General features: G+C 45.8%; 1 protein-coding gene across 1 annotated transcript in view; it reads left to right on the top strand.

Annotated features, from left to right (window-relative positions):
- The window catches only part of FTSJ3 (FtsJ RNA 2'-O-methyltransferase 3), a 74,514-nt gene that overhangs the window by 42,573 nt on the left and 6,095 nt on the right, over nt 1–25,846 (top strand). Inside the window, exons 10-18 of the mRNA XM_085876905.1 lie at nt 5,089–5,175; nt 5,280–5,399; nt 6,989–7,124; nt 9,874–10,055; nt 12,781–12,886; nt 12,996–13,089; nt 18,699–18,786; nt 19,800–19,915; nt 20,217–20,319. Coding sequence (XP_085733031.1) covers nt 5,089–5,175; nt 5,280–5,399; nt 6,989–7,124; nt 9,874–10,055; nt 12,781–12,886; nt 12,996–13,089; nt 18,699–18,786; nt 19,800–19,915; nt 20,217–20,319 — 1,032 coding nt within the window. The remainder of the gene's footprint in view (nt 1–5,088; nt 5,176–5,279; nt 5,400–6,988; nt 7,125–9,873; nt 10,056–12,780; nt 12,887–12,995; nt 13,090–18,698; nt 18,787–19,799; nt 19,916–20,216; nt 20,320–25,846) is intronic.

Below are 25,846 nucleotides of genomic sequence, written 5' to 3'. Positions count from 1 at the left end.
CGTATCCGGATCCGGATCTTCACCAAAATCGAATCGATTCGTCCTCGTCACACACCCAACCTGTCCACCAAGTTTCGTCCAAATCCGTCTACAACTTTTGAGATGTCTTGTTCACAAACGGGGGTGAAAACATAACCTCAATCCACCTTTGGTGGTGGAGTTATAAACAAAAATGTTATTGGTCGGCCCAAAACTATCTGAGCCAAAGACACAGGATGGAAAAACCTCGAATGGGCATGAAAAAAAATATACAAGAGTTAGCTTGCACTCAATATGGAGAACAATCAAAATGGAGAACACAAAATTGACAGCAGCACCGATTAATCCAGAATAATTAGTCAGCATTTTTGAAACAGATCACTCGGAGGACAAAGAAAAGCAACCATGACCAGGAAACAGAGTACGAGAATTGAAGAAGTTAAGCTATGAGAGTAGGTGGCCTTGTATCCTGTCGTGAGTGGAGGAAGTCGGTAAGCCTTGTGAGGAGGTGGCCTTGGATCCTGTCGTGAGTGGAGGAAGTCGGTAAGCCTTGTGAGGAGGTGACCTTTTATCCTGTCGTGAGTGGAGGAAGTCGGTAAGCCTTGTGAGGAGGTGGCCTTGGATCCTGTCATGAGTGGAGGAAGTCGGTAAGCCTTGTGAGGAGGTGACCTTGTATCCTGTCGTGAGTGGAGGAAGTCGGTAAGCCTTGTGAGGCGGTGGCCTTGGATCCTGTAGTGAGTGCAGGAAGCCTTGTGAGGATGTGGCCTTGGATCCTATAGTGAGTGCAGGAAGTTGGTAAGCCTTGTGAGGAGGTGGCCTTGTATCCTGCCGTGAGTGGAGGAAGTCGGTAAGCCTTGTGAAGAGGTGGCCTTGGATCCTATAGTGAGTGCAGGAAGTTGGTAAGCCTTGTGAGGAGGTGGCCTTGGATCCTGTCGTGAGTGCAGGAAGTCGGTAAGCCTTGTGAAGAGGTGGCCTTGGATCCTATAGTGAGTGGAGGAAGTTGGTAAGCCTTGTGAGGAGGTGGCATTGGATCCTGTTGTGAGTGCAGGAAGTCGGTAAGCCTTGTGAGGAGGTGACCTTGTATCCTGTCATGAGTGGAGGAAGTTGGTAAGTCCTGTGAGGAGGTGGCCTTGGATCCTGTAGTGAGTGCAGGAAGCCTTGTGAAGAGGTGGCCTTGGATCCTATAGTGAGTGCAGGAAGTTGGTAAGCCTTGTGAGGAGGTGGCCTTGGATCCTGTCATGAGTGGAGGAAGTTGGTAAGCCTTGTGAGGAGGTGGCCTTGGATCCTGTTGTGAGTGCAGGAAGTCGGTAAGCCTTGTGAGGAGGTGACCTTGTATCCTGTCATGAGTGGAGGAAGTTGGTAAGTCTTGTGAGGAGGTGGCCTTGGATCCTGTTGTGAGTGCAGGAAGTCGGTAAGCCTTGTGAGGAGGTGGCCTTGGATCCTGTTGTGAGTGCAGGAAGTCGGTAAGCCTTGTGAGGAGGTGACCTTGTATCCTGTCATGAGTGGAGGAAGTCTGTAAGCCTTGTGAGGAGGTGACCTTGTGTCCTGTCATGAGTGGAGGAAGTTGGTAAGTATTGTGAGGAGGTGGCCTTGGATCCTGTTGTGAGTGCAGGAAGTCGGTAAGCCTTGTGAGGAGGTGACCTTTTATCCTGTCATGAGTGGAGGAAGTTGGTAAGCCTTGTGAGGAGGTGACCTTGTGTCCTGTCATGAGTGGAGGAAGTTGGTAAGCCTTGTGAGGAGGTGGCATTGGATCCTGTCGTGAGTGGAGGAAGTTGGTAAGCCTTGTGAGGAGGTGGCCTTGGATCCAGTAGTGAGTGCAGGAAGCCTTGTAAGGAGGTGGCATTGGATCCTGTCATGAGTGCAGGAAGTCGGTAAGCCTTGTGAAGAGGTGGCCTTGGATCCTGTAGTGAGTGCAGGAAGTTGGTAAGCCTTGTGAGGAGGTGGCCTTGGATCCTGTCATGAGTGGAGGAAGTTGGTAAGCCTTGTGAGGAGGTGGCCTTGGATCCTGTTGTGAGTGCAGGAAGTCGGTAAGCCTTGTGAGGAGGTGACCTTGTATCCTGTCATGAGTGGAGGAAGTTGGTAAGTCTTGTGAGGAGGTGGCCTTGGATCCTGTTGTGAGTGCAGGAAGTCGGTAAGCCTTGTGAGGAGGTGGCCTTGGATCCTGTTGTGAGTGCAGGAAGTCGGTAAGCCTTGTGAGGAGGTGACCTTGTATCCTGTCATGAGTGGAGGAAGTCTGTAAGCCTTGTGAGGAGGTGACCTTGTGTCCTGTCATGAGTGGAGGAAGTTGGTAAGTATTGTGAGGAGGTGGCCTTGGATCCTGTTGTGAGTGCAGGAAGTCGGTAAGCCTTGTGAGGAGGTGACCTTTTATCCTGTCATGAGTGGAGGAAGTTGGTAAGCCTTGTGAGGAGGTGACCTTGTGTCCTGTCATGAGTGGAGGAAGTTGGTAAGCCTTGTGAGGAGGTGGCATTGGATCCTGTCGTGAGTGGAGGAAGTTGGTAAGCCTTGTGAGGAGGTGGCCTTGGATCCAGTAGTGAGTGCAGGAAGCCTTGTAAGGAGGTGGCATTGGATCCTGTCATGAGTGCAGGAAGTCGGTAAGCCTTGTGAAGAGGTGGCCTTGGATCCTGTAGTGAGTGCAGGAAGTTGGTAAGCCTTGTGAGGAGGTGGCCTTGTATCCTGCCATGAGTGGAGGAAGTCGGTAAGCCTTGTGAGGAGGTGACCTTGTGTCCTGTCATGAGTGGAGGAAGTTGGTAAGTCTTGTGAGGAGGTGGCCTTGGATCCTGTTGTGAGTGCAAGAAGTCGGTAAGCCTTGTGAGGAGGTGACCTTGTATCCTGTTATGAGTGGAGGAAGTTGGTAAGCCTTGTGAGGAGGTGACCTTGTGTCCTGTCATGAGTGCAGGAAGTTGGTAAGCCTTGTGAGGAGGTGACCTTGGATGCTATCGATCTAGAACTTGGAGAGCAAGGCGGGGTACCAGACTGTATCGAATATTGGAGATATGTCCAGAGACGGCCCTGATCCCATGAATCGGTTATTTATCAGTTCAGCGTCGCTCCTTATGTTCGACGTTGCGATGAGAAGTGTTTTGTAATTTGATTAACTACAATTTTGTGTTGCATTTCCATCTCCCTGAATGCATACAGTCTGACCCGGATATAAGAACACGCTCGGGAGTGAGAATGTATGTTCTTATATCCGGGTTCATCATCCACTTCACAAAACTCTCTGGTTTCACGTGTCGCATTTTGGATTCACGGTGAAAGTTACTTTGCTTTCATGAAGGAGTCGGACAGTTTGGTTTGGACCATACTTCTGTTGCCGCTCTCCAGTACTTTATCATGGAGAGAGTACAGAAGTTTTCTGGCGTCGGTGTTGTCACTGTGATCAATATAGGCCGCCGTCAGTGTGTCAAGCGCCTGGATGGTTTGGAGCTTCGTGGGCGGTGGCGCAACTGATTCTTCTCCCTCTTCGTCTTTGTCGTCTTCCACCTTTGCTTGGGGTTGCATTACAGTGTCGACAATCTCTTGATCAGTCATTTCTCCGTTGTGTTATGCCCTGGACATGCAGAGCTTCTGCGACGTCTTCTTTGTCGTCGTCGTGTTCAGAATCGCGTTCTTCATCTTCGGACCGTTTCACGAAGCCAGCCTTCTTGAAGCAGTTGGCGATTGTCTGGGGCATAACCATGAAGAGGGCCCGTTTCAACATGTGCATCGCCTTCAGAACTGTGATCGTTTTTCTCACTTCTGACGCTGGTTTCTGTGGCACGCTGTCGAAAGCAGCAACTTGAAGCCGAACAATTTCTCGTCGGTAGTGCGCCTTCTTGGTTCGGATCATGCCTTGGTGTGCAGGTTGAATGAGCGTTGTCGTATTGGGCGGCATGAACTGGAGCTTTATGCTCGTTAGCGTCACATCCGGTGGAAGACAGTGGCACGCGGCGTTGTCAGCAAACAGACAATGTTTCTACCACTGGCGCGCAACTGACAGTTGAGTTTGGTAAGAATTTGCGACCATATTGCACTCTTCATCCATGCATTAGAATTGGCGAGGTAAAGGAATGGCAGGTTATGAACATTGTTGAAACATCGCGGCTTGGCGGACTTGCCAACAATGAAGCCTCTCTTATCACTGCCATCGAGATTACACAACAAAAGAACAGTCAGGTAGTCTTTTGGAACTTTACCTCCGGCTGGCTTGTCACCGGCACTTGTTGGAGAACCACGGGGCATGGCCTTATAAAAAAGGCCCGTTTTGTCGGTGTTGTAAATGTCTTTCTCTACATAATTCGCAAGCAAGTCGGGGAGCACATTTTTAATCCAGTTGCCTGCCGCTGCACCATCAGCTGCTGCTTTCTCGCCATGGAATTTCTTGAATGAAACGTCGTTCACTTGCTTTCCAGCTCATCAGCCAACCGTTACTCGGTTCAAACTCAACACCTAACGAAACGGCGAACTAAGCAGCCTTCTCTTTGATGATACAGTCTGTTACGACAGCATTGCTTGCACAAGCTTGATGGAACCAAGCAGTTGTCACTCCATTTGATGTCTTTGTGGATGCTGTCACTGCTACGCTTTCTGTTGATGTTGGAGTTGTTGAGGACTTTGATACGAAGTGACTCCTCATCTTTGACAATTTTGCTGACGGTCGACAATCCAATGTCATACTTTTTCACGACAACGGCCTCATCAGCGATTTCGACTTTAAAGAATCCAAAATTTCAACTTTCTCCGCAACACTCAGCGTTTTTCGAGCGGACGCCATTGCGATGAAGCGAAACTACCATTTCCTCATTCGGGATTTCCGGAAAACGACTGTATAGGAAAGTGAAACTAACGCGTCAGCCGACTGATGCCAGCTTTTCCTGGGGCTTAGGATAGAAAATTGTACTTTTGTGTTGAAAAATATGTTCTTATACGCGGGTTTTCTTTGTACGCCTGTTTCTTATATGCGGGTTTCCCCGTATACATTTACATAGGAACATGTTCGGGAATAAGAAAACATGTTCTTTTATGCGGGTTTTTCTTTTATCCGGGTCGCTTATATCCGGGTCAGACTGTATTTATAATACTTTGAAAATCTTTTTCTTGTTTATGTTTTCTGTGTGTGGGTTCTTGCAGGTCTTTGGTGGTCTGGCGTCAAAAGCTGCGACACTTTTTGGCAGCAAAGTTGAAGCAGGAAGCGGCCGTCTTTGATGATCAGACAAGGTGTGAGCCTGTCATTGGTGCACGATCTTGGTTGTCCTGACGTTCCTCTACGTGCCAACATTCCTGTGAGCTGTCATTACACTGATGGTTTGTTTCCTTTCTAGTTCTGAACTGCTTGAGCAACAACAAAATCGAGAAGAGCAAGAGGAAGAGGAAGAGGAAGAGGAAGACCTTGAGAATCAAATTGCTGAACTAAAAGAGCAGGAAGTGTTGCAGCTGAAACGGTACAGCTAATCTGTGGTTCTGCTTCTGTTTCCGCTTTACGTGAAGCGGGATATCCATTGTCAGAAAGGCAGAGGTTACATGTTGCCTGTTGGTGCTAAATGAATGTGAGGAAAGTCGGAAATGGGAAATTATTTTATGGTGGTGGTCACGCTGTACGCTCGTTGGGATCCTTTGCAGAGCAGTTTCACAAACGAGGCTCTTCTGAAGTAGTTTGGTGTCATTTAGTTTGGGCTCGTACATCTTTAATTGGAAGTGAATTCTTGCAGAAATTTTTCTTTAAGGTTCACTTGCCTATGCCTGGATAGGTTTGAGGGTTGTGGAGTCGCGGCTGAAACCCGAATCCTATCCAGGTTCCTCCTGATGGCTCCATCTTTGCTCTTTACTTCTTCGGGTTCCTTCTTGGTGTTCCATTTTATACAAATCACAGGAAAAAATCTGTAAATTTTGATATTGGACGATCCTTCATCAAAAATCATTTGTGATGCTTAAGTTCATCTCGGATATTTCCATGTGATTTGTCATTGATTTTGCACCTCCCCTCTCACCATCGGGGTGATGGTGACTCTCCCCTCCCCTGCGGCTGCTCTCCTCCCTCTCGGCTGCTCTCCCCCCTCCCCCTCGGCTGCTCTCCCCCCTCCCCCTCGGCTGCTCTCCCCCCACCTCCCCTCGGCTGCTCTCCCCCCCTTTACCCCTCCGCTGCTCTCCCCCTTCACCTCGGCTGCTCTCGCCCCTCTCCCCTCCTTCCCTCGGCTGTTCTCGCCCCTCTCCCCTCCTTCTCTCGGCTGCTCTCGCCCCTCTCTCCTCCCCCTCGGCTGCTCTCGCCCCTCTCCCCTCCCCCTCGGCTGCTCTCGCCCCTCTCCCCTCCCCCTCGGCTGCTCTCGCCCCTCTCCCCTCCCCCTCGGCTGCTCTCGCCCCTCTCCCCTCCCCTCGGCTGCTCTCGCCCCTCTCCCCTCCCCTCTGCTGCTCTCGCCCCTCTCCCCTCCCCTCGGCTGCTCTCGCCCCTCTCCCCTCCCCTCGGCTGCTCTCGCCCCTCTCCCCTCCCCTCGGCTGCTCTCGCCCCTCTCCCCTCCCCCTCGGCTGCTCTCGCCCCTCTCCCCTCCCCCTCGGCTGCTCTCGCCCCTCTCCCCTCCCCCTCGGCTGCTCTCGCCCCTCTCCCCTCCCCCTCGGCTGCTCTCGCCCCTCTCCCCTCCCCTCGGCTGCTCTCGCCCCTCTCCCCTCCCCCTCGGCTGCTCTCGCCCCTCTCCCCTCCCCCTCGGTTGATCTCGCCCCTCTCCCCTCCCCCTCGGCTGATCTCGCCCCTCTCCCCTCCCCCTTGGCTGATCTCGCCCCTCTCCCCTCCCCCTCGGCTGATCTCGCCCTTCTCCCCTCCCACTCGGCTGATCTCGCCCCTCTCCCCTCCCCCTCGGCTGATCTCGCCCCTCTCCCCTCCAGCTCGGTTGCTCTCGCCCCTCTCCCCCCCCTCCCCCTTGGTCACAGTTAGTGTTTTGTAGCCAAAATGAAATCTTGTAATTGTTGACCTGTGAAACAAATGCAGTGGCTTTTTGCTCCTGGCTCTGGTGAAAGTTTGTTCTGCACACGTCATCTGTAGGAAGAAGAAGACTATACTGAAGGAGCGACGGAAACTAAGGGCAAGAATGGAACTGAAGATGGATTTGCCTGGAAATTCTATTGATACTTCTGGTGAAACTAGTCTTTTCAACCTCATGTCAGTCACCAAGTCCAAGGTATGTTTGAGGTGAAACAAACGATCAGCTGTGACTTGGTATCAATTGTTAAAATGTTTCACTTCATCCCCTCATGTGAAAATGTGCACAATCAGAACGGTGTTTTATTTATGTTCACAAATGAAGCCGAGTAAATAATTTAATCATGTTCGCTGATGGAATATATTTTTGTATCTCGAGTCTCGCCTCATGGAGAAGCAAAAACACGGAACTAATCAGGACATCAGAGAATGAAAATAACGCTACAAAGAGATGGGAAGAGGAGGGGGAACCAATATCAGGGTAGAGGGACAAAAGAGAGGGAGACTTGGAATGTTGGCAAGGGGATTACATGGGATGAACAAATGAATTCTGAGAAGTGGAAGGAAAAGCTGGGATTCCAGAAAGAGCTCGGCTTTGGGAGGGTTAATGGCAGGAGAAAAGATCATGGTTGTCAATGGGGGGATGACCTGAGACGGTGGTGAACATTTGTCTTGAAGCCTTGAAGGGAAGAATGATTGAAGAGACTGAGCAAGTTGGTTCCACAGGTGGGGAACAAAGAGGAACGAATGAATGTAAATGAGCAGTGAGTGTGCTTGTGGATTCTGGAGAAGACTCGATGTGAGAGGAAACCCTTTTATCAATGGAGATGGATCCCTCGTGTTTGTGAAGAAGGAGGCCCCTCATAAAAGTATTCACCCCTCTTTCCGGGTCCTCCACAGCTCACTGCACGATCCTGGCCACAGTTATCTTGGCCAAACAACCCTGATGTTGTCCATTTCATGCACGGTGCGCTTTCTGTGCGCCTTGGTGCCCACAAATCCTCCACCTGGCCAGGTCTGCACAGGAGGTTTTACACAATTCAAAAATCTCATATTGTGCTCCAAGGTTATAATCACTGCTCCCTCACCCCCACCCCTCAATCAGTGCATATCTAATGTATAAAGCTCATTCTAACCACTCACTCACTCATATTTAGGATCGGTACCTTCCGGGTGACGTCGAAAGCTGTAATCTTGTGCCGACGGACATCGACACCGGCACACCAGGAAACATCACAGAACCATCAGAAAACATCCGTAAATGAAAATATAAATAAATGAAAATGAATAAATGCAGGTGAGCGACCCGAGACGATGGGGAAGCACGGTTTGTATTCTTACACGATGTGTGAGCATACCCCGCGAGTCTTGCATTCAGCTTACCTCTGACGGATCCCTGACGCAGGCGGAAATCTAACCTACTCGGACGCACAATGTATGTATGGATCGGCACGATGACGCAACAGTTTGTGCTAAGATCTCCCCCAACAATAAGAAAGAGCAGACTCCCACAACCACTATGCAAACCCTCACTTAAGCGAACAACCTCCTTCGTGGCACCTTATCAAATGCCATCTGAAAGTCGAGATTATCCGACCTCCACTGCACTTGCAGTCCTCCCAATGGGGTTAGGAACACAGTCCTCACAATGTTGTGCAAACAGTTGTGTTGTTAGATCATGACTGCCTTTTCTTCACGAAGATTCTGATTGTAGAATGTTTTTTTCGTTGAGTTAAGTCGGTCATCTTGTGCAAAGACAATTGCCTGTGTGATGTAAGCTGCAGTAAGAGTTTTGCACACCGTGACCTTGAGGATTCTCAGGCTCCTGGAAGATCTCATGTATATCATGTCGGAATGTGTGACCTTTGTGTTCAGATGGGAACACAAAACGGATGTGTTTTGCCATACTCCGAGTTCTTCTTCTTCCTGTTCTGTTTTTTAACACACTTTCTCTTCCTGAGACGGGTGTTCAACTTCACTGTCATACAAGTGATGGATAATTGATGCATTAATCCAAGACGTTATCTTTCTGGTTTATCAGAGATTTGTTAATTTCGTACTGTGATGCTACGAGGGTCCAGGGTTGACAGGATGGCCTGCAGGTAGGCACACTCTCCTCTAAGCTGTCAAGCCTGGGTTTGATTCCCGACCCAGCTATAATCTGTCAGTCCATTGAGTCACCAATGTGTGTGCCGTCCCTCGGATGGACGTTAAGCCGGTGTCCCGTCTGCCAGCATCCGTTGGTGGACGTTAAAGATCCCAGAGTGTCCTTCGTGAAGAGTAGGCGAGTTGGTGCCGGCACCTTGGTGAAACTCCAAATTCCTGCCCAAACTAGTCGAACGTCAGGCCTGGCCAGTCGGTTCATGAAGACTTCTCCTGGCTGACTCCACAAGAAACGTGTATTTTAAAGGTTGCTCAAAGACGAAGAAGAAGAAAAATGTTACGCGGGTCCAAGGATGTCACCAGAGCTTTAACATGAACAGCCAATCTACCAAATTTATGTCCCTGTTTTGGTGTTCACCATTACTTGTTTATCCAATCAGTGGTTCATGTGTTTTATCGAACGTCCACGTCTCATTCGGCTGGCCATGTGATCGGACACCATGGGGGTATTGGACGAGTGATAAAACTTCAACATGAAAGGTCGGTGGGGTGACCCAGCGATGCAATTTAAACAAAGTCGTTTTAAAAGGTAACGAGTGGACGTGACCGGATCGAGGGAGTCACGTTGCACAATGTTGATCCTCAACTCGCCGCACGTTGCTCCCGATGCATTGTAAACGAACGTATTTGAACAATGTGTTACATTCAAACTCATTGCACTTCAAATGGAAAAGCAAGTTCGCAATTCGATTTTGAGAATGTAAACGTTGTCTGTAGCCGTTGTCGATGATGACGAAACGCACATGATGTGTGAGGATGATTTTGCGTGATGCGTATTGTTGTAGATGGGGGAGTTGGAGCAAGGGAACATGACTTTGGTGGAAGAAGAGTATTTTGAGGAAGAATACGAAGATGGTTTGGGTTTCGATGAGGATGAAATCTCTCTGGCCAGCGATTTGGATCCAGATGATATGAAGGAGGTCGAAGAAAGAGAGCAACGAATGAAACGGAACAATTTGTCTGATGGGTGAGTTTGTAAGCATGCTTGAGTGTTTTGGCAGCAACACTTGATGGTGATCATTCTATCAATTGATTCTATCAATCATCGATTATGCATAACGACTAAGTTTACCTTTAGTCCTGGCTCTTGGGGGGGTGGGGGGGGGAGTTAGTGTACATCACTCTTAGAGAGTGCTAGTTTAAACTTTCTTCCTCGATATGCCAAGACCTTCAAAAAAAGTTTTGGGTAACACCTCCAGGTCAAGTTTGTTTTCTCTGCAATGCCGAGCTGGGATTTTTGGTTGGATATCAAGCGGTGAAAATGACGGCATTGAAGATTAATTGAATAAATCATTATTCGGCACACATAAATTATTCATTTTGATTTATTTCGTTGATTTACACGATTCATTGCCCTAAACCTTGGTTCACAGGACAAAATGGCCATATTTCACTGAATTTTAGACAAAAAATCGCTTTCATTACTTCCACCTCCGAAGGTGAAGGAGGTTATGTTTTCACTCCTCTCTGTCTGTTCGTCTGTCTGTCTTTGTGTACATGATATCTCAAAAAGTTGACGGATCCGGATGAAGTTTTGTCGAAAGGTTGGGTGTGTCACAAGGACGAACTGATTATATTTTGATGAAGATCCGAATCCGGATCCGACTACGAGAATTTTTTAAGTGATTCTTCACCGTTGAGAAATCGGGCGAAAAACGATATATAGCACAATATCTGAAAGAAGTTGTGGACAGATTCGGACGAAACTTGGTGGACAGGTTGGGTGTGTGACAAGGACAAAATGATTTGATTTTTTGTGAAGATCTGGAGATGATAATTATTTAATTATTGGAAGTGATTCTTCTCCATCGAGAGGTATGGACATAAACGATATTGTGATATAAAAAAAAAATGACCGTTTTTACAGCCATTTTTCCCTGCTGTGCAGGGGTGAGGCTTTTTCTTGAGGCAATTTTTTTTTTTATGGCCGGATGCCCTTCCTGACGCCAACCCTGGTCGCCTCTTACGACACACAGGGATATGGTATACCTTTTCTAACCGGGGCATACACCGGGACCAGTACACTGGTACTCACTTCGCCGACCTCAGATGGATGACAGGCTGAGTCAACCCCCTGTTATTAATTCAGCGGCCAACGGGGCTTGAACTCAGGACCCTCGGATCCCAAGCCGCCACCCTAACCACTAAGCCAACACCAGGCTTGATATTGTGATATGTAGCATGATATTTAAATGTGTATTGGGCCTGATATGTTATCGTTGATCAGGTATTACGTGGCGGAGATGTGCGCTCTACCGAGTGCACTTCTAGTTTTGAAAGTAATTCTAAGTTTGATGGTTTCTCAGTCACCTAATATTGTACGTCGAGCAACCAAAATTGGCCAAAAGTTTCCTCATCAAGTGCTCTGAACAATCCAGTTTTCAAATTGATACCATGGGGCCCTTTGTAACCCCAAAACACTCTACCCATAAATAGTCGCTTTTTGGGTATTTCATCAAAATGATCATATCTCCGAAATCAAAATATAGACCAATTACTGCACTATAGTCCCAAGAAGGAAGCCAGACAACAACGTGCGCACGCGCACACACACACACACACACACACACACACACACACACACACACACACACACACACACACACACACACCGGGTAAGTATTTCCAAAAGCTACTTAAGCAATTTACTGATTCCCAACTGCCCGGATCAAAGTAAGTAAGTGTCAAAGGAACTTGATCTTTGTGTGTCTATCGAGGTTTTTGATGCCAAGGAATTGATTGGCACCATTTTTGTGTTTTTTGGAGTTGACCTAATTAGCATAATTGTAAGATTCTTACCTGTCCTGCTTTATCCCATCACTGAATATGCAACTGTTTGTTCTGCAATGAAGAATTTCATGGCAATTGGTTCACAGCTGCTTCAAAGAGAAATCCCTACGTCTTGCGACGAGGTGTACTGCATCGTCAAGGAACTTCAAATGATGCGACCTCGGGAATTCTGTCCTGTAGTCCCAGTTATGGGAACATTTCACGCGGTGAAGGCCAGTGTCTTTGGTCCAACCGTCATCCAAAACTCACTTCTCAATGGAGGTCATTACAGTCGCTCTCTTGAAGGCATGCAATTTCTTGCCGAAGCATTCATTTGTCGTCTGTACAAGGAATTCTTCGCTGAGAAAGGTGTGGAGCCATATGCACCAGAGCTTGCTATCTTTAAAAAGCTCAAGTCAAGCATCACAAAGAAGAACATCAGTGACAGTCAGAGGGACATTGCAGAGTTTGCCAATGCATCCAACAAGTTGACAGGAGATCTGAATAACTTCATCAAAACTTGGGTTTGCTGTAAATGAGAACTTCCCCTTCTGGACTCGATTCCTCCTCGTGATGGATGTGGTGCACGATCTGTTGAGAGCTGATCGCGAGGGGATGTGGGGGATCTTGATGCCGTGCAACGTGCTCTCTATCTGTTCGCTTCATTTGATTATACCAAATACCTGCGCCGGTGCTCTGTCTACCTGGAAGACATGCGACGTCTTCCTCAAACTGCATCAATCTACGAGAACTTCTCAAATAGGGATTTTTCTATCAAGGACAAACGTGGCCACTTCATTGCCGTCGGTGATGACCAGAAACGAGAGCAGAATATCGACCTCTCGTCTAAATGCAGTGACGGATGATTTTTAAATATAGAAAATTGTGATTGTTTGGATGATTTTTTTTTTTTTTTTTTGCAGGACAGAGTCACATGATGGTCAAGAAGAGGAGGAAAACCCTCTGTTGGTTGATTATGAAGATAGAACAACCAAAGTGCAGAGAGAAACTGATCTGTGGTTTGCGAAGGTGCATGTGTGTGTAGTTGTCGGCCCATTTTACACTGAACTTCTCTGCCATTGTCCCACGTAAATCTTGAAGCATTTTTTGATGTATAAAACTGTTGTTTTCCGAACAGGATATATTTTCTGGTGTTGGAAATGAGGAGGATGATGCCGTGGAGTTACAGCTAACAAAAGATGTTTACAGCAAAAAAATCAACAATGAAAAAGGTGGGACCAAGGAAAGCATATTACTCGGGCCTATCCTATTACACAATGTAAAGGTACGACCAAGGAACGCATATTACTCGGGCCTATCCTATTACACAATGTAAAGGACCAAGGAACGCATATTACTCGGGCCTATCCTATTACACAATGTAAAGGTACGACCAAGGAACGCATATTACTCGGGCCTATCCTATTACACAATGTAAAGGTACGACCAAGGAAAGCATATTACTCGGGCCTATCCTATTACACAATGTAAAGGTACGACCAAGGAACGCATATTACTCGGGCCTATCCTATTACACAATGTAAAGGTACGACCAAGGAACGCATATTACTCGGGCCTATCCTATTACACAATGTAAAGGTACGACCAAGGAACGCATATTACTCAGGCCTATCCTATTACACAATGTAAAGGTACGACCAAGGAACGCATATTACTCTGGCCTATCCTATTACACAATGTAAAGGTACGACCAAGGAACGCATATTACTCGGGCCTATCCTATTACACAATGTAAAGGACCAAGGAACGCATATTACTCAGGCCTATCCTATTACACAATGTAAAGGACCAAGGAACGCATATTACTCAGGCCTATCCTATTACACAATGTAAAGGACCAAGGAACGCATATTACTCAGGCCTATCCTATTACACAATGTAAAGGACCAATGAACGCATATTACTCAGGCCTATCCTATTACACAATGTAAAGGTAAGACTAAGGAACGCATATTACTCAGGCCTATCCTATTACACAATGTAAAGGACCAAGGAACGCATATTACTCAGGCCTATCCTATTACACAATGTAAAGGTAAGACTAAGGAACGCATATTACTCAGGCCTATCCTATTACACAATGTAAAGGTACGACCAAGGAACGCATATTACTCGGGCCTATCCTATTACACAATGTAAAGGTACGACCAAGGAACGCATATTACTCAGGCCTATCCTATTACACAATGTAAAGGTACGACCAAGGAACACATATTACTCGGGCCTATCCTATTACACAATGTAAAGGTACGACCAAGGAACGCATATTACTCGGGCCTATCCTATTACACAATGTAAAGGACCAAGGAACGCATATTACTCAGGCCTATCCTATTACACAATGTAAAGGACCAAGGAACGCATATTACTCAGGCCTATCCTATTACACAATGTAAAGGACCAATGAACGCATATTACTCGGGCCTATCCTATTACACAATGTAAAGGTAAGACTAAGGAACGCATATTACTCAGGCCTATCCTATTACACAATGTAAAGGACCAAGGAACGCATATTACTCAGGCCTATCCTATTACACAATGTAAAGGTAAGACTAAGGAACGCATATTACTCAGGCCTATCCTATTACACAATGTAAAGGACCAAGGAACGCATATTACTCAGGCCTCTATTGTTCACCTTGTCTTGAACACATCCTCAACCATTTCTCAGACATGCATTTACTGATCTTGTTCAAACTTGGCACACATTATGAATGATGGCTTACGTATACACGTCATTTTGTTTTTTGAGACCAGATCCAAGATGGCTGACTGGTGGGCATTTTGTTCCTAACATGCGTCCCCAACCATTTCTGAAGCTGGCAGTCAGTCTGTGAAGATTATATGCCTATTAATCACATCCTGTTTGAACGATAATTCCTAAAGACCCAGATGACCCAAAAGTCTCCAAGGACTCAAAAGACCATTTTAACAGCCGCAAGCGCTTATCTGTCATTAGGGGTTTCTTCATTGTCGTATCGCAGGTTCATTGGACGTCGTACGCAGATATAGACACAAGGAATGGTGTTCTGTGTCGGAGTGGCGACCCATCCAGGATTGTGCCCAACAGCCACCGACACTGCTTAGGCAGCACCAACGCTCTGCACAGAGTCGTTTATTCATTCCCAAAGAAGCTTCGAGAAAGTTCTTCAATCGCTTTGAAAAGCTCTGAAACGCTCCCAAAGGTTCCATGAAACTGCAAAGGAATGATGATGTTTTGTGACAACAATACTGAAGGAATGGATTACAGTTCCACGCTAAATCAAATACAATAAATCAAACGAACAGGAAACAGACCTCAAATGGCATCGAAATATGTTATGCAAATGGCACGAATGTACGTGATTTGCCAGGCATTCACATGAAAACACGTGCAAGATGCATTCCAATCTTTCTTACTGCATGATGTCTTACAATCAGCGACAGAGAGAGATATTCTGACCACTTTAATCCTCCTTAATGAGGAGCGCTGGTTTGTAGATAAAACGAAGAATGGGCCTGGTCACACCGATGGCCTCGTGGTTCGATAGCAACCTCACAACGTAGTGTAAGCTTTACAACACGATGTAAGCTTAGCAGGTATGAACCTCGCAACATGATGTAAGCTTTGCAGAGTGATGCAAACTTGCAGCAGCTGTAAGCTTGCACAGAGAGCATAAGCTTTTGGCTTCCCAGAATGCATCTGCATCCGTTCGGAGCTGCGTCCAGAATCTTTGCTCCGAGCTCCGTCCAGAACATCCGCTCAGAACTTTCATGGTATTGTAAATCTTTACCAACCGACAAATGTCATGACTGACATTACAACCCTGAAGACCAAAAAGATAGTGAAGACCCAAAAAGGCCCAGAAGTTCCCGAAGACCTTAAAGATCCCTAAAAACCTTCAGACTCCTTCGACCTTTACACCATTTAGACCCCTTTAGACCCTTCAGACAGATTAGACAACTTGGATCCTTCACCATTTCGACCACTTGGACATTTTTATATCACAAATAAATATAATATCACCAATATTACAAATACATTTGTAGAAAAGAAAAGTTTGTTTATGATTGGTGTAATCATGACAACGCAGCAAATCTGTGACGTCAATCTCCGCAACGACGTGTGGAGAGGGGAGTGGAGTAAGCCGATCCACGCTTGTTGCACATGAATATGTGCTTGCCCTTTAACTCCATACAGCAAAACTACTAAAACACCAGGGCCTATAAGATTTTATGTCTTTTTTACTTGTTTTTTTTTTCAGGGGTTGGGTGGATTCGGCTCAGCTGTCCAACCAATGGGTGAAAGGCAGACCCTCGATGGTCTGCCCACCCATTTACTAATACACAGTCCATACAAACACAGTTCGGCTATTTAGATATCGGTAGATTGTGGATGGGGACACATTTTCTGATTTCACACTCCATCCTTAAATTGTGATGGTCAAGATAGGTCACATGTCTGTCCGGGGGGGGGGGGGGGAGGGGGGAACTGGCCTTCATTGGATCGCAGGCCAAGGGTAAGTTTGGGAACTCAATTAAGGCAAGCTACATCCTGTCAGGGGAGGCCTTTTCTTGGCGATCACTTTGTGATCGCAGATATCCAGTTTGGGTACCAGGCCTTTCAGTCCGGGTACCTATTGTTCTTCTTCTGCTTATTTACTATTAGCTCATCTGGAACATAGTTCCGAGGAGCTTATGGGATGGGGAAAATTCATCACGTAGAACGCTGCATCCGAAAAAATGGAAATTTCTTCAGCATCATTGACACAACAACCTACCGGAGAAAAAAAAAATGATGACATCATCGGTCATGTGGTTCGGCAGCCATATTGTATATGTATATGTATATGTATATGTATATGTATATGTATATGTATATATATATATATATATATGTATATATATATATATATATATATATACTTTTAAAATCTATTTCTCTGAAACAGCTGAACAGATTGAGGTGAAACTTCACAGGTATGACCGCCTATCCATGGCAAACCAAAAGTTCACTACCTTTTTTGATGTGGGTTGCATGGTTTGGCAGTCATATTGAATTTCCCCTAAAACCTTCAAAAATCTTCTTCTCCAGAACACCTGGGACAGATCAAGGGGAAACTTCACACACGTTCCCCAAGACGAGGGGGTACAAGTTTGCTTATGAATCATTGATAGGTCACATGGTGCAGCAGCCATATTGGCTTGAAGAAAAGTATTAAATAATGTTTTCTCTGGAACCACTTACCCTGTCGAAGCAAAACTTTGTAAGAATCATCTATTGCCATTGCTGCATATAGGGTAAAAATGATGACATCACAAGTCACGTGGTTTGGCAGCCATCTTCGATAGAAAAACGCACCTTATCTGATTAACACGAAACTTCACAAGCATGATCATCTACCTAATTATAGGCAGAATATAAGTTTATGATGTTATCGCTCACATTCGTCAGCCATATTGGATTGAAAATTAAAAACTTGATCATTTTCTCCAAAACGACTGAACAGATCGAGGCGAAACTTAGCACACATGTTCCCCAAGCCAAGGGTGTGCAGCGTGTTAATGAATAATTGATGAGTCACATTGTTTGGCAGCCATATTGGATTGAAGGAAAGTATTAAATAACGTTTTCTCTGGAACCGCTCCATCAATCAATGTGAAACTTCACAGTTTTGATCTGGTAGACGTGTGGAATGCGTGTTTTAAATTTCAACCCGATCAGCCACATGGTCTGGCAGCAAGAATTATATAATTATTTGAATCTGAGAACTCGAATTTTTTCAATGAGGCTCACTTGGCTGCACCTGTATGGATTTGAGGATAGACGAGTAGCAATTCAATTGATACCGACGATGACCCCAGGAAGAAGGGTCAACTGCTTACATAATAAAAAGATGTAACATGCCCTGTAATCAGTTCCGTAACTTGTCAATCCCACGTTGTGGAGAGATTTGTGGGGCCTCGTTAAACTCGGCTGAGTCTCGCTTGACCCTAACTACACCCAACATTTATTAATTTGTTCAGGTTATTTGAACACCAATTTAATTGGTATCAATGAGGACCCCAGGATAAAGCATCACCTGTATACGTAATCGAGAGATGGAACGTGACCTGTTACCAGGTCTATAACTTGTGAATCCCACATCGTAGAGAGACGTATGGGGCCTCGTTGGACTTGGGGTGAGTCCTGGTTTACCTTCTGTACCCATGGTGTGAACATTTATTACTTCGTGTTCAGGTTATTTAGACACCAATTCAATTAATACAGACTATGTATTCAGCAAAAAGGGCTAACTGCGTCAGTAATAGATTGAATGTGGCGTGTTACTTGGTCCATAACTCATCAGTTCCGCATCGTCGATAGATGCGTGGGACTTCGTATCACTCTGGGGAGTTTCGGTTTACCCTGTGGATCCGTGGTGCGAACATTTATTACTTCGTATTCAGGTAATTTAAATACCAATTCAATTGATGCCGACGATCGCCCCAGAAAAAAGGGCTAGCTGCATACATAATAAATAGATTGCTTAGTGTTACTCAGTCCGTAACTCGTCAATGCCGTGTTGTTTCAAAGCCAGACGTCTTGGTACCCGGTCATCACTGCCAGCAGTTATAAAGTGGTGTTTCTAGTTTCATTTGAAATTCTAAATGTGTCAGATGACATGACTGGGCCTTTCAAATCTAATAATAATAATAATAATAATAATAATAATAATAATAATAATAATAATGCATCTTTTAATCAAAGAAACGGTTTTAATGTGAGTGGAAGATGCTGAACTGTCAATTTCATTGAAGTATTGTTTCGTGTGCTGTGGTTGTTACGATTCAACAGACGGTAAAACACACGTTGCGGAGGTGGTGAGTGGAGCTACAGGTCCTAAGGGTGGTGTGGTTCCTGCCGTCGACAGCGGTCTTGACAGGTTGGCGAACGTTGTCCACAGAGGTGGTTTTGGGACAATACTTTGGTGAATTTTGTGAAAGTATGAATAATGGGTATTGTGAAGTTTGTCCAATGAGATACAATTTGTAATTGCCTTAAAATGCTTTTGTTTTGCTCTTTGTGAAACTGAAAATGAAAAAGGTTTCATGGTGAGGATTAGTCCCCAGAAATTAATGGTAGGCCTTCAGACAGGATGCATAATGGATAGGCCGGATGAGGTGTGCACCATCGTCAAAATGGTGAATATGTACAGGTGTCTCACTTGTGTTTGTGATATTTTGACTGATTTTCATTGGTTGATATCTAAATAGAACATGTATTCAGTGACCCCCACCCTCCCAAATGAAGCTTTGATCTTATCAAATGAGCATATTTAAGATTGTTCACATGTTAACAACCAGACTCGGTGGTGTAATGGTTAAAGGGTCCGCTCAGAGTCGATGATGTCGGCAGTTCAAATCCCAACCGAGTTACTTAAATGGTAACTTTAAAAATGGTACGTGCTGCTTCCTTGCTTGCCGTTCAGTATTTAAAAGCTTATAGCATGGACAAACAACGCTGGGAAGGCAATGGCAAACCACCCAGTGTAACCCATGCCAAGAAACTGCCTCTGCTGCACTGTTACCGACAAATTGGAAAAAGTCAAACTTGTCCTGCGTGGAATTTTCTTTTCCTCGAACCCAACCGATGTCAATATAACAATGTCCGGAAAAACGTTACTTTCTCACGGTTTGAGTTGAGATGTGTGGTTAAGGCTTCTCCAGAGTGATCAATTTACTCGTCGTTTGATTTGGGAAGGAGTGCTGATGTGAAGGTATGAATTGTCAGAATGACATGCAGGAAGTAAAAGAACAATGGGGCTTGAAGGAAGAAAGTCCCAACGTTCTCCCAAAGGATTGTACTCCGAGAGACTCGGCACCTTGCTTTGAACTCCAGTTTGTTTGCAGTCCGCGGCGGAATGGATAATGGAACAAATGTCGCCTTTTTGTGCAGTGAGGGGACCGACGATGAACGGGAGAGACTGACCGAAGCTGTGCGAGTCGTGAAGGGATACAAACGAGACTGGGAAAATGCGGAGCTGCAGCTTGCACCGGCAGAGAAACATTCGGGTTAAAGCTCATTGTTTTTTTTTTTGTTTTTTTTTGTCTTTCATGCATTTTGCTGGTGGTGATCCATCTGTGTTGTCTCCATTCTGCACAACGGAAATGATCACTGAATCTGTTCAATTGCACCCAATCCTTGCCTTCTCACAATCTATATTGCTCACTCGGAGAGATGTTCTTCTCTGAACTCGTTCCTTTAAGGATCTTTTCTTTTCCAGCTTGAATGAGATCATCTTTCATCTTGATCACATTTGCGAGGGCTTGGTGGAGGATTGAATGCAAATGCTTTGTACACCCTTTCTTACAGTTAAAAAGGTAAGAATCCTCGATGCAGAAGGACTGGCTCTTGGCACAGTGATTGCAACTTCGAGAAGAAGGACTCGAGACCTCATCAACAACTCCTTCAATAGGTAAGTATCTGCTTTCATTGTGTTAATGTGGAATGCCTGTGGTTACCACAATTGGCTTTTCAGGCCATGGTAAGGAAGATGAGTTTGGACAGTATCGAGGCAAGGGCCTTTCAGTCAGAGAGTCGTTGATGCAGGGAATGGTCTCCATGGAAAGGTCGTGGCAGCAGAAAGAGCAGATGGGTTAAAATTTGAACTGGATAGGTAGGTACCTCGAATTTTAACAGAGGGGGTGTGGGGATATTGGCATGACTTGAGGGTAGCTTGTGTGTGGATAGGTTATGGTATCTGGCATTGGTGCTGCACAGGCACGATGGGCCAAATGACCTCCTGTTGCAACAAAGTTCCGTGTGTGTGTCATTATTGTAAGGAACACATGTTCAACATTGGTTCATATTAGTTTTCTCCAGTTTGTCCACCAAAATGCACAGAAAAATGAAGAATTGGATGAAATCCAGTAATTCTCGATTTATCAAATTTAGCATTTCACTTTTCATCACCACACACCATCCCTCACCCTTGTCTCTCGTATAATGACTTCAATTGCTTTATCGATGGAGCATCTCGGCGTACCACAAACAGTTCAGAGAAAGACACATTCTATGAGCAATTGGAGTGTCTTGTAGCATCGGTCTTCCCCCATGACCAACTTTTGATTCTCGCCGACCTCAACGCATCCTCTGGCACAGATCGTACAGGATTCAAAAGGGTTATTGGGAACTGCGGATCAGGTGATATAAATGACAACTCTCTTTTTATGATCTCCCTCTGCTCCTCCCATAACCTATCCATTATGGACTCTTGGTTCAGAAAGAGACACACGCACAGATTCACCTGGATCTCAAATGATGCTTATACCCACAAAGTCCTGGTTCACATTTTATCTCGATCGTTCAATTTTCAAATCATATTGGGGTTTTAGAGGCACGAAGCTCCAGCAAGCACTGACCACAGATTAATTGTGGCTGATATCTGCCGACCCTCTGTATACCATCGACAAGCAATACCTGGACAACCCTTGACTGTGAAAGCTATGGTTCGTGATCCAGAGCTGTCCACCCGATATAACATCTCCATCCAGGACCATTTGAATGCTCCAGGTGAACTCAGATGACGTTGAGGAGTTTTGGCCTCTTGTCACTGATACTATCCTCAAAAGCATCCGACACAGTTGGCTTTAGTAGGCCACACAAAAGCAGCATTCTGATCATGAAGGCAAGCGGGACACACTGCCACACCATTGAGGAAACCCTCAACTGCTGGAAAGAACATTTTGAACAGGCTGTTTACTTCCCCCCGGCTACACACTTCGCAAACTTGGAGGAAGAAGCATCCACAGCTGGCAATGATGTCACTGCGTGCGAAGATCCTCCATCCCTGTCTGAGGCCCGTCGTGCAATGAGGAAACTCAATAACGGTCCAGCAGCTGGGTGTGACATCACCACCGCAGAACTGCTGAAATGTGCTGAGACTCCAATTTGTGAGGTATTACACTGCCTTTTCATAAATATGTGGAATTCTGAACATGTTCCAGCAGAGTGGAAAAATGGTATAATAAACCTCCCTCCCTGTTCTGCTGTGCCATGGATTGGATAATGTCAAGGTATGCAGATCAGCTTGGAATCGATGTTGGGAGAGAATTTATCACCAATCTACTCGATGCAGATGATGCTGCCGCCCCATTTGTGAGCGACCCTGTCCAATGGCCGGCCGTGTTCAACCGCTTTGAATCGGTTGCTAAAATCTTCGACCTTAAAGGAGAATCCAGACAAATCTCACACTCTCACTATGTCTCTTCGAAAGGACCGTTTACAAAACCCCCCCATCCACTTTCTCAACAATCCTCTGGAAGAAGTCTTTTCTTTCAAGCTTCTGGGTCTCACTATCTGCCATGACCTTTCCTGGGAAAGTCACATTTCCAACCTTGCCTCAAAAGCCAGTCGCCGACTGGGAATCCTCCGTCGTGCAAAGTCCTTCCTCGGCCCTCTTGAGCTCCTGACCACTTACAAAGCTTTTGTCCGTAGCCTGATGGAGTACTGCTCTCCCCTCTAGGCTGGTGCTCCTGCCTCCCACCTTTCTCGACTTCACGCTGTCGAAACCAGGGCTTTTAAGATCATTGGCATCTCCCGCAATGAAGCTGAGTCTTTGGGCCTCTCACTCAATCACCGCAGGTTGGTCGGTGGTCTTTCTGTCTTCTACCGACTCCTCTCCAGCCTTGCCCCCCCTGCTCTCTCTGCGATTTGTCCCCACCACATTTCCACAGGGCGCTCAAGGTCCGCCAACAACCCCCTTCTGGTAAAACTACCAAAATCACGAATCACTGCTCATCTTCACTCTTTCATTCCTCTTTTTCCCGCCTTTGGAATAAACTTCCTCACTCTATTCTTTCCCATTCTTCCCTCCAGGCTTTCAAAACAGCTGTTCACCACCACCTCTTATCTTCCCCCATCCAAATCCTCGATCTTTTCTACCCCCGATAATCCACCCAAGCCCACTTCCTTCAATTCTCCTGCTTTCCTTCCTGAAAGTCCCTTTAATGTCCATCTTCCCCTCGCCATGTTCCCCGTCCCATCCCCATCCCTCTCCCTTCCACATTTCACCTGTGTCTGTTCCCCAATGTTTTGTCCCTTCCACTCCCGCCCCTCTTGTCTCATGCCTCATTGCTGTGAGTTGTGTGTTAGCTCTCATACGAGCCTCGACCAAGGTATACAAAAAAAAAAAAAAAAAAAAAAAAAAAGAACCCAAACGCTCAGACCACCTCTTTGCTCATCAATCCCTTGATATCCCACAATCTCGACATGATGTCTTTTTTCCGATTTTCTGAATTATAAAATTGGTAAATTTGCTGTTAAAGGTCGAAGTCGTTGTCGGCTTCAGATTAGCCATGACATCACACCAGGAAGTAGACCACGAGATTCATACTTTCTCTGGATTACAACACGGTACGATGAAACTCAAATGGCAAATAATTTTCAATTTTTTTCCACAAATATACCGAGTCAACGTGTCCTTGGTGGTTGTATAATAATACAAACTATATGGATTCATGGTACACCAATGGCCGAAAGACCCTAAGCTGCCAGAAATTGGACGAGGTTTGTCTGAAATACCCAAGTGTGGATCGAGCCTAGAAAATGTTCACTTTTGTGTTCAGAACATTTTACAGAGAACTGTTATGAAACAACAGAGATGGCTGGATCTTGTGGTTATCCACCACCATTGAGAGAGGTTCCATCCCCACGATTAAGCGGAAGAAACAACCGTTACTCAAAACTGTAACACCAAATCTATACTGAGCTACCAGCACATGTACATGGATGATTTGAGCGGTGAATCAAACACCTGTTGCCATTTCCCAGCAGTTAACACAAGAGCACCTGAAAATAATAATCTTTAATCAACACAAATTTCTACAATTCAAATGAACTTCCATCTATTTCTAGTGGAGAGAAAGTAGGTATGTGTCATCATCAACTCCTCTGAGAAGATTTGATCAAGGACGCCAAAACTTTCAGGGTCCCCCACTCCACTGTGGTGGAACATCAACATTTCACGGACGCGGCGGTGGGACACAGCACCGATGCAAATGGTGTTCATGGAAAGTATGAAATGGGACGATCCCATAACATACAAGACACCTGGTTAGCCTGCGATGGTGCGCCAAATCATTTGTCACCCATTTTGTCCACGGTGTGTGAGTGTGCGAGGTGCATATGGCTATTTCTGTTGAGTATTATATAAATCGATTTATCAATTAATACAAAATTCCTCCCGTGTAAACTCTCCATTGAACAAAAATCAAACCATACCGAGCTGTCGTTAACATGCGACCGGCATTTTTATCTTTTTCACACCTCCCTCTTCACTTCCGCCTTCTTCCTCTGACTCACTCGCGCAAGGCTCGAAACGCTACACCTCCACAATTCCCCCGAAAGCGTTTCCATCACTAATTTTGTCTCCAACCGTTTCTTCAAAATCCCACTGATCAGTTTCAACATATCGAGAACCTTTAGAGTTGTGATGATGGTGGAGTCGGTATCTGAATCGGAGCTCGACATGCACCATTTCTCGACGTAAAGCCGCCATTCGTACCGAGGTGGGTTCAATGTGACGTCACTGGCAGAATCGTAAATCGACACTCTCAGGCTTTTTTGACACTTTGTGATTGCCAAAAATAAATTCAAAAATGTTTTATTTATCCCTTCACATTCGACCGTGATTAATGATTCTCAATGGTTGTCAGAAAAAATAAAATTTAGCGTTTGGGTTACCCTTTCTCCCTCATGGCAAAAAACCAATGTACAAAATGTTGCCATTGGTCCCTCCCCTCCCAGTACCTCTCTCCGGTCTCGTTGTGGAGTCAGTGGACCACTTCACCTACCTGGGCTCCAACATTTATTCATCTGGACACTGCAGCCCTGATGTGCATCGACGAATCAGCACGGCTGGCTCTGTCATGGGGCGACCAGACGCTGTCTGGAAACAGCACCGGCTTTGTTTACCATCGAAGCTCCACATTTACAGAACATGTGTCCTTCCTGTTCTATGGCTGTGAGACATGGATACATTTGAAAGGACCGAGACATCCTACGAGCTCTCTATATGCGATGTCAACGCCGCATCCTTGGGGTTCGATGGTATGACCGAGTCTCAAACACGACCATTTGTGAGATCACGAGACTTGGCTCGATCACACTCGACGTGGCAAGGAGATGCTATTCCATGTCCACCGCTTAAATGAACATGTACTGGCCCATATCTCCTTTGAATTTGCCACAAATATTTACCATGGTCACCGACCTGGTCAAACCTGGCGTCTTCCCCAAGGATGCCCAAGACTCTTTGTTATGCCAGTGCACCAATGAGATTGGCCTTGCCCAAGTGAATGCTGGCAGAAAGCAGAAGATCGACGGTGTGTGTGTGTGTGTGTGTGTGTGTGTGTGTGTGTGTGTGTGTGTGTGTGTGTGTGTGTGTGTGTGTGTGTGTGTGTGTGTGTGTGTGTGTGTGTGTGTGTGTGTGTGTGTGTGTGTGTGTGTGTGTGTGTGTGTGTGTGTGTGTGTGTGTGTGTGTGTGTGTGTGTGTGTGTGTGTGTGTGGATGGGTAATCATCGTAGTGGTAACTCAGTCTGACTGAATGTGAAAGGCAAAATAAGAATGACTTGTCTTGCTTCAACAGTTTTTTTAAGCATTGCAGCTGAAAATTGGTTAAAAACCCAAAAGATACAATGAAAACTCTGTCAGGATGCATTCATTGACAATTTAGATTACAAACTTCAGGGCAATACTTTCATATGCCTGGTGTTGGCTCAATGGTTTGGGTGGTGGGCTTGGGATCCTCCGATCCTGAGTTTAAATCCCCATCGGCTGTTGCATTAATACGAGGTTGGGTTGACTCTTCCTGTCATCCTTCCGAGGTCGGCAAAATGAGTACCAGCTTGCTGGTATACTGTGTCGGAGTGGCGACCCGTCCAGGATTGCGCGCAATAGCCAAGGAGACTGCTTTGGCAGCACTAATGCTCTGCACAGAGTAT

This window comes from Eptatretus burgeri, chromosome 4, assembly GCF_056783735.1.
Source record: "Eptatretus burgeri isolate ZD-2024b chromosome 4, Ebu_testis_v1, whole genome shotgun sequence".
Lineage (NCBI taxonomy): Eukaryota > Metazoa > Chordata > Myxini > Myxiniformes > Myxinidae > Eptatretus > Eptatretus burgeri.
This window is presented reverse-complemented; position numbering and strand designations above follow the sequence as displayed.